Source organism: Apaloderma vittatum, unplaced genomic scaffold, assembly GCF_000703405.1.
Source record: "Apaloderma vittatum isolate BGI_N311 unplaced genomic scaffold, ASM70340v1 scaffold631, whole genome shotgun sequence".
Taxonomy (NCBI): Eukaryota; Metazoa; Chordata; class Aves; order Trogoniformes; family Trogonidae; genus Apaloderma; species Apaloderma vittatum.
Genome location: NW_009698245.1, coordinates 10,243 through 19,818, shown reverse-complemented (window position 1 = coordinate 19,818; position 9,576 = coordinate 10,243). Strand labels below are relative to the sequence as shown.

The following is a 9,576-nucleotide window of genomic DNA, read 5'->3' as shown; positions in this document are numbered from 1 at the left end:
CTATATGGCCTGTAACCAGAGAGCCTGATGTTAGGGGATGTCTAGCACAAGAGTTGCATTAAAGGAGGAAAAGCACAAGGTGCTTTTTCACAGCTGTAGTGCCTGTGCTGTTACTGATGTTGGTTCAGTGTTTAGTGATGTTAAGCTCTTTCTGGGCAGCTAGGACTGACTACAAAGTCCTGCTTCAGAAGAAAGGCAAACTAAATGGAAGTTCATGACCAGTTTTTAGTTTGTTTTTTAACTGTCCCACCTTCATACCCTCCTTGCGGAAGAAAATGAAATTACACAGTAATTCCTATGTAATTTTAGTCAAGCATTTCCCCTTTAGACATCTCTCAGTCTGAAGTGCAAAGTACTGAATTAAACATATGATCCTGAGAAACTCTATATAGCACAGCATATGTGTGACTTTAAGCTTCAGAATTCATGTTACTAGTTAAAGGGAAGAAAGAGCCATTAACTTAATTTTTTCTGCTTTAAACGTCACGTTGCCTGCCCATTTGGGAATTAAAGGCCACGCAGGGCTGAGGCTTGCTTTTCCTTATTTCCACATATTCTACTCTCCAAAGGTGTGCGAGTTAAATGCTGTGGGCCTGTCTTGTGTTGGGCGAGGTTAGGGGAGGGAAGGCTGCAGGCAGGTGGCAGAGGACAACTGTGTAGGGCAACTTACCCTCGTGTCTTCTTGTGCCTCTGCAAAACGGGGCTGTTTCCTACTGAAGTTTCTCATTTTGCTGCTTGGAAGCCTTACGTATAGAGACCGCTCCCAATACGTGTGCCCTGCCTTGGTCTCTGGAGTGAAGAGTGGGTGGGTTTGTTTACCATGTGTCTTGGTGGAGTAGAGGAACTTCTGCAACTGCCTCCACTGAGACCCTAAATTTTTGTCCTCTTCAGTTTTCATCGTCACATTTCCCAAGCTGAACATTTAGGCAGCAGAAAGGCCAAGAACCTACTTGTCCTCCTCAGCCTCTTAACTTGCCTGACAACTTTTAGCATCCGGCCCTCCCTTAACTACAGCCGGAAGCTTTGCTGTATCTCTGCAATTAGAGCAGTTGGAAAATACATGACTCCTGTCCTCTCTGAGGGTATTTTAAACAAGCCTAACCCATCTTTCTTACATATGTTCCCGGGTAAACAGCCTGTTAAGTTATAGGTTCTTGTAATAAGACTCCCCCCTCGCCTCCCCTAGTACAGATCTGGTTTATGCAAGTGATTCAATCTTCAGTGCTCCAGGCTATCGTTTTCAGTAGGCTGAGGTGCCAGTGCGACCAAGTGGGAGCATCTGGATTCTAGTGACAGCTGAACACAGGCGCTAAGAGCAGCTCTTTAGTGCCTTAAATAGAAGGAAAGTGAAGTCTGTAATCCCCTTTCAGGCAACTGAGGAAGTCTGGAAGTTTTTTGGAGGTAGATAGAATCTTTTACAATAAACTAAATAATTGCCATTCAGCTTTTAAAATAGGCTGAGAGGGACAAAGTCTAAACGCTTTTCTCAACTGCAGCCCTTTCCTAGGTGATAAGACTGACCTGAAGTCCCCGCCCAGGCTGCTGAAACACGTGTCACAGCCCTTGGGACAGTTTTATCGATGTACGGCAGACGCACACCCTTTCTGGAGGGAAATGCAGCTTGTCCCCTTTAGCTTCCAAGGCTTTTTCCATGGTTGGAAAACATGAGACACTGACATCAGCATAAACATGTTTGCTCCCCAAACTAAGTCTGAGGGAAGTTGAAGCTTAATGCGGTAGGATCTGCAGTGCAGTTTGTGAGTGCCAGAGGAAAATGATGGGGCTGGTTAGGCCGTATTGGTGTTACTCTGATACCTGGAGTCACGTGTAGGTTTTTCTTAACAACCTCACCTGCCCTGGGTGCCAGAACTCCAGCAGTGACTGGAGTGCTGGTTTTCCAGATGAGCAGTACTTTGAATGTCCTCAGCCAATAATTGTTATTTTCACACAGCTGTTTCGTTTGCTTGCATACAGCACAAATCCTTAGCAAAGAGAAAAGTTAGAGTGTGTACCTTAGGTGTGGATTTTACTGCTTTCCTCCAGAGCGCCTAAGTGCCATGTTCTCAGTCTATGCTGACACAAGTTCCCTTGACAGTAAAAGTCAGCTAGAACTAATCAACTTCACTAGAAGAAAGGAATTGATTTAAACAGTGTGCTGCTGCTCTTCTCAAAGAGCAAAAATGTGCATTTTCAAAATTATTGTCCTTTTCTCCTCATTAAGGAGTTTTCAGGGAGTAATGGCCAGTTTTTGGTTTGAAGAACATGCAGCAGAGGTTGAATATGGAACCTTATTGTCTTTTTTAGCATATGGGTATTATTGTTAAATTTGTAGTTCAAGTATCTAGAAGGCATTCTATCAGCTTATAAGCAAGTTAATAATACTGCTTCAGCACTTCTGTAAGCTTACACAGCCACCACTGTCCTTTTGGCTTGCTAGCCTGAATTGTGTCAGTATAGTGTTAAATATTACACATCAAAGAAGATGAGAACTGGCACAACAATACAGTATTTGGAACATGAGCATTAATGGAGCAGTACATTACACAGGGAGGCTGAGTATTAAAAAACAACACTGCTATTCAAGCCTATCGAGGCACTCAGAATGTATCTCAACATTTAGTCATCGTTGACTTTGACTCAGTACGCAAAGTAAGCGAGGACGGGTTTAGTGAGAACAGAGCCATTGCGCAAGGTTAGAAAGAACAGGTTTATTAAGATCTTGGCAGCACATTAACAGCCTCCCCATGTCAATCTTGCCACATGGTCGGTTTTCTGCTTGCTGGGCTTTATGAAGCCCAAGAGTTCCAGTTCAGAAACAGCCCGGATAAAACGAGCACTGGATATTTCAGTAAAGGAAATGGAGTACGGTTTTTGTGACACATACTGATGGAGACACCATTCTCTCTACGAGGGGAAGATTTCTCAGTCACAGTAAGCACAGATTACGCAAAACGTGGTATTGCACATTAAATTGTTGGAAATAAGGGCAGAGCGTGATTTGCCTGCAGTCTCATCTTCTTTTGCTACATGCATGTAATGTGGCAACAACGGAAGAGTTCTTTTCCCCACTGCTAAGAAAAGCTTAAAGCCAACGATACTAATTTTGTAGTCTCAGAGAAAGAATTGATATTTTCCTGTCCCTTGACAGAAAAAAAAAAAAGGAAAGACACATAAATAGAGATTTTTGAGGTTTCATAAAACAACACTGCCTTTGCTTAACTCTATTCACCTTTCTTGTTGCCTTCCTGACACACAGCTACATATTCTCGATTAAAATAGAGAATGTATTTTTTGTTAATTACTGGTGGAGCTTTTAAAAAAGAAAAAAGACTTTGCACTACAGGAAAGCTTGGGGCAAGTATTAAAATACATAAATATTCTTCCTGTACTTAAGCCTCCTTTTGCACAACTATTAATCTCTTCTCTGTGGCAGCACTACTGTTGCAGCCTTGAGTTTCAGTTCTAATGCTCATCCTTCAAATATTTCACAGACCTTGGTTAAGAATTGGGACAAAATGAGAAGCAGAATGGAGGGTTTGAGGGAACTAAATTCTCAACACTAAGGTACTAGAACTAAAGGTTTCTACAGAGACCCTACTTTTGTAAGCATTTCCTTTGCCAATGCTTCCAACTTCCTCATAATAAAATTACTGTCTCGATTTCTCTATCTGGTCTCTAGGTCACAGCTGCCCTATCATTCACAGCTGCCCTATCATTCACAGCTGCCCTATCATCCACTCCCCAGTAACACTCTCCCCCTGCTACAGCAGCTGCACCAGCTCGCAGGTGATTTAACCGAGAGTTCAACTTGTTTTACAGAGTGTTGGTTCTCTTTCAGACCCAAACAGCTCCTACAGACAAAAGCTGCACTCTTGCCTTGCCACCCCCAGCCCAACTATTTCAGCTGAATCTATTTCCATGATGTTTTCAGTATGTTAACACCATTTAAACTAGTCATCTGGATTTAGTTATCAGTGCATGTGAGGCTGTATTTTAAAAATCCTGGTTCATTAATCTTGTAAGCATTTGAATGTCCAACTTGAGAGAGATGAGGAAGGATACTGGACAATATCATCCACCTGGTCCGAGGAAGCTGCATCTGCATTTGGTCCTTCAGTGGCTGTCACCACAGTTGAGAAAGCCTAGAAAGGGAAAAGCAGCACAGATTTAACACGTTTCATAGAAAGAGAGAGCTGCATATAAAATGATGAGCTCTGAGCTGAGGGCTACCGCTCAGGAGGAATGAGATCTTGGAATGGTAACTCCGTGAGAATGTCAGTTCAGCAGCAAGCAAAAGAGCAAGCAAGGTTACATATCACCATGGCAGGAATACAGAATGAAAGATATGACTCAACTCCTGTGCCTGCATTTTAAATCCCAGCGCAGTTCTGGTTCCTGAGCCATTCTCAGAAAAAGTACAGAACTGAAAACCATTCTCAAAGCGAAACTGCTTCAACATTCTGGAAAAATGAAGGAGATAAGTTGGCTGTGAAAAAATCTGTAAACTGAGGGACAGCAAGGGGCTGGCTAAGAACCTTCTGTCCACTTTTATGTCCAAAATGTAAACAAAGCAGCAGCAGCAAACAAAACAAAAGGAGTATCCTTTGCAGTGTATCTTGTTAAACTTCAGTATTTCTTGCCAGAGGATGCTGAGTTACTAAAAAATAAATTACGTCAGTAAATGTAATCCAGGTAGGCTTACAAAACATCGAAAAGCCATTCCAGCTTCGGAAACGTTAGAGCTAAAGCATGATTGACAGCTAGGGAGTGGTTGGAGAACGTATCATATTAATGCACGTTCTCTTGCGGCATTTTCTCTGCCTTTGCTCACAGCACGAGACAGGATATCCAGCTCAAAGGACCTTTGCTCTTCCCAAGCACAAGCTTCTCTCTAAGCCCCACACTTGCCAAGCAGCAACACTTGCCCATTTTATAAGTGTGTCACAGAATCCTTAGAGGGGGAAAAAAAGGCAGCTTTGTGAAGTATAAAATCTGATCTGGAACGAGCATAAAATAGAAACAGAAGCAAAAGATTTTCATCACAGGGTAATAATGCTGATAATACGTGATTCACAGCAAGCAGAGGAAGACACTGTGGGCTGGGGACTGGAGTTACTGTGTGTTCTTGCACAGGAGGGACTGCAGTGTGCTGTGATTTCAGCTGTCAAAAGGGGCACTAAGGAAAAGCAGCCACGCAGCAAAGGTCAGTCGGAATACCGAAAGCAGGTAAAGGCGCTGTTGGTATTGTCACGTACCTCTAGCCAATCGACGAGATTAATCAATCTGCCACACTCCAGATGAAGCCTATATGCTATACATATGTCAGGGGCTTTATTAGAAATGCCTCCTCCATCACTCTTCAAAGCTTGATTCTGATTAAAAAAAAAAAAGCAGTAACTTTTAGAAAACACACCATTAAAAAAACCACCAAACAACCTAGGTACTTCACTCCTGATGTTCCTTTTACAATTTTATAGGGTTATGTAGTCTCTAGCGAGTGATTATCTGATCACGCATTTTCCCCAATTCTTTTGCTCGTTCTATTTACATATGAGAGAGATACATTCTGTTCTGTGGCTTCAGGAAAAGAAACCAGTCATGATTTGCATCAGACTGACTGTGCTATGTTGAAAACAAAAAAGCGTCCCTTCCCCTCGCCTGCCTGAAAGGAAAGAGGAAGTCTTAGTACAGATCTATCAGATGTACTGAAAAGCCAAATTGCTTGTCTCATCTCAGAGTATTGTCTTTGAAATGTAACAATCATTTCTCTGTGGCTTCAAACTCAGCATCTATAAAGGCAGAAGTCTGATTTCTCATAAACTATTCTGGAGGGCAGGAAATTCAGGTCATCAGCACTGAACCATTTACTGGAGAAGTAAAAAAAGCAAGCCAGAAGCAAAAGTCTGTAGAGCTGCAGAAGTTTACAACATCGCATCATGTTTTTTTTTTCCCCAGTTTTTAGTTTCATGCACTCTAAGAAGCCAGCTCTCTTAACATGAAAACAACCACTGATCATTCCTTTCAGTTCACAGAAATTTTTGCTAAAACACTTTTCTATGCCAGTAAAATATGCAAGTTACTTTTAGGAAGTCTATAAAAGCCCTAGCAAGGATACCTTCATAAATAAATGCTTTTCAAGATAGCAAGGAAGGTTGGGCAAAAAAATGTAACTTCACCCAAGAACCTCTAGCTTGCTTTGCATAGATCTCAATCCCTGCCATGTGTGAGACTCATTCAGTTTGGACTGTAACACTTACAAGACATTTCACAATTTCCAAAAAGCCTAGCAATTTTCGGGTTCATTTGTTCTGTGCAAGGAACACAAAAAGCTGCAGACATTTAGGTTAACGTCTGTCAGTTCAGTCCAGACAGTCTCCACATAAATTTCCAAGTCACATGGCTAAACCCTCAAGATAGTACAATCCAGACATCAATTTACCAGCCTACACCATGATTTCAACTATACTGTGTTACTAACCGGCAGAGGTGAAGTTACACCTTCTGGCTGATCTAGTGGCTCACTCCTGCCCAGAGGGATAACCCTACGCCTGTCTCTTTTCCCCACTGCTCCTTCTCCTAACTCTGTGTCAGGAGAACACAGCTGTGAGTTCTCCTAACTCCTACACTTTGCACTGATTTTCTAAGCTTAAGGCCAGAACTAGTTATCACAACCAAGAGAGGATGCAACTTCTGGAGCAACTGCATTCTCCTGGAACAAGGCTTGTCTCCAGAAATCAGCATCTAGCTGGACCACACGCAAAGGCCGAGACTGACCCAGGGATGATATTGCTGATTGGCACTGCAGGGACCCTGCCAGCACCTGAAAGAATTCAGCCGCCCTTGTGATAACTAGGCCAAGTCTTCACAGCGTAGCGGGAGGGAGCTGCAGCGGCCTGCAGGGAAACCTCAGCTTCCTGGGGCAGCAGCACACGCATCGTACCCCAAAGGAAAGAACGAGGCTGAGAAGCAGGAAGCTGCCCGAGAACGAGCAGCCAGTTGTGAAACCACACGTACAGCACAGAGAAAATAAAAAAAGAGTTTCCGAAAGAGTACAGGAGCAGGAGCAACCCAGAACACTGGATGAGGGGCTTCTCTTGCTTGATCCTGCCCCCAGAGGAGACTGAGTCCTGCTCTGCTCTGGAATCAATGTTACTGCCTTTCCTCGGCACCAAATATAAGTATCCCCTTTCCCTGATACGGGAGCTTAATTACAACTCCAGGATTTTAATTTCATAGCACTCAAAGTATCTTCCTGGGTCACAGGGCTCATTCCAGGAGATTAATGTGAAAAAAATCACTCTTCTCACCCAAGGTCGAGAACAAAACTTGCATGACCATGAAACCCCAGGAAGATCCAACATCAGATTTCCTTGGCCTGACACAATATTAAGAAACAACCTGTTGAATTTTCAAGGGATCAGTGAAAATGGAATTACACTTTTTTGGTGTGGTTTTGTTTTGGGGGTTTTTGGGTTTTTTTTCAGGATAGGTGTGATCCTTGGTTCACATTTTGTTTAATGAACAACTGGACTGGATTCCTTTAAGACATGCATCACATATTAAACATTTGCCAGTAGTCCACTGAAGCAGATCCTTTTCTGTCCTAGCCTTCTAGAAGGAACAGCTCTAAAGAACTTTGCTCTGGTCATCGCCCAGGAAAGTACAAGCCATGCACAAGTCATGGATACAACTGAGAAAAAAAAACATTTCTTTGACTCACACGGATTAAAATGCTAAGCAAGGTACTCGGCCAATGCTGCTGCTGTTAGAAACTATGCCAAACCTTCACAGTCTATTCGGAAAACATCGGAAATATGTTCAAGTATGTCAAAGAACAAAGTGCAGAGGGCTTTAAATCCTGTCAACTCATCAAAGAGAATACTTACTAAACACATCAGTAGGTACATTTTGCTAGTTCTCCTGATCTGTAGTTTTACAGGTCGTTTAAAAATACAGATCTCTAATGGTAACCCACTTGCCAACTACTGTTTTCACAAATAACCTCTTTAGGTGGTTTTAGAAGTAACTCCTGCATGCAGGAAAACTCATTCAAAGAGAGGCACGGAGCCAACAAACCCAATGCGAACTGGACTATGCATTTCAAAGACTGATCTTCATCAAGTGTGATTCCTGGTAAGTGTTGGCTTTGACTCACATCACATAATCACTCACAGCTACAACCAATGGGGTTTTTTTTTCAAATTTGTAATCGCAATTTTAAGGGCATTATTAGGGCACGAGGAAAACTCCAAGTAGCATCTATAATCAATGACAACGCAAAGAAATGTTTATTCACTCCTTTTCCAAATCCCTCCCTCTTTCTTTCTTTTGGCCATCCCATGAATTTGATTTCTGAAAGAAGGGGAAAAGCGGCTGCTTTTCATCTCTAGAAAAGGGCAGGGTTAACTAATAGAAGCTGTGATAACCCTTTTTTTTGAGTCAGAAAATACAGGATGACAATACACAACAAATACTAAAATAAATGTAGAAAGAAAACCAAAGCACTCCTTTAGATATTCTGTATTTAAGCTATTGTTAATGTCATCACACCACCTGAATGAAGCCTTCACCTTAGAGCGAGTCTACACAGTGAGGACTAAGCACCAGCCCTGTAAAGAAGGTCTCTGGAAAGAGCCACAGATGCTGTATTTTTCCCTGCAGACAGTCATCCCATTTGTAAGGGAGGACAAACCCTGACTTTTCTGCTACTTCTGCTAAAGGAAAAAGAAGTATCATGACTAGAACAGGCTCTGGAAAATGGATTCCCCATACAGAACTCTTTCCATAATTAGCTGCTTTATTTCAGGCAGACAGATTCCCTAGCTCTTTCCAAAGTCCCCAGTCGCTTATCAACACTAACTTGCTGGTTCTCTGCAAAACAGCTGAATGTGTGCCAAGCTTCATGAAACAGCAAAACTAAGCATTACACATCGTCCTCCCATGAAGCTTTCGGAAACTACTCCAGCACCACAAACAACTCACTCGTTTCTTACCTTCAGGTAGCAGTACGGGTTATTTAAAGCTGTGTGAAGTGCAATCCTTGGGGCAGCGTTCATGTGCTCTCGGAGAACACTGGCTCTATTGAAATACATTATCTCATGCAGAGTCTTGTGGTCTGCAGGAACCAGGTATTTTCTGAAAAAGCAACATGAGGTATGGGGGAAGGAGGGGAGATACAAGCTTTACCTTAAGGGAAACAACAGAAGCTGTAGTCAGAGGCTACAACACTGTGCGTTTCCCAACCAGTACTGACACATGTCGGAAAAAGCAAGATGAGCAGCGCTGAAATCAACTTTTAAGCAAGGAAATCAGTTATTAGCAACTCTCCATCTAATGGATTTAGCACAGAACTCCAGCTGGGCCACTGACAAATTTGGAAATATGGGCAGCAGCTGAAAAGCTAACCTCAGTTGAGTACTCTACTCCACAGATCTTGCTTATCCATCCTGAGGCCTCCTGAGGAGCCTCTGCTCATCTCTGTCTTCATATCTAAAGCTTTTCTCTCGGCACAATCATAATTCTGTTTCCTTTTCTGCTTCCCCCCCATGAGGCTCTATACATTAACAAGTGCCTTCA

General features: G+C 42.6%; 1 protein-coding gene across 1 annotated transcript in view; it reads right to left on the bottom strand.

Moving 5' to 3' along the window:
- Positions 1-2,691: 2,691 nt before the first annotated feature.
- The window catches only part of ORC3 (origin recognition complex, subunit 3), a gene marked incomplete at its 5' end in the record, with an annotated part of 16,976 nt that continues 10,091 nt past the window's right edge, over positions 2,692-9,576 (bottom strand). The window contains 4 exons of the mRNA XM_009877916.1: positions 2,692-2,836; positions 4,063-4,142; positions 5,256-5,372; positions 8,994-9,135. Coding sequence (XP_009876218.1) covers positions 2,731-2,836; positions 4,063-4,142; positions 5,256-5,372; positions 8,994-9,135 — 445 coding nt within the window. The remainder of the gene's footprint in view (positions 2,837-4,062; positions 4,143-5,255; positions 5,373-8,993; positions 9,136-9,576) is intronic.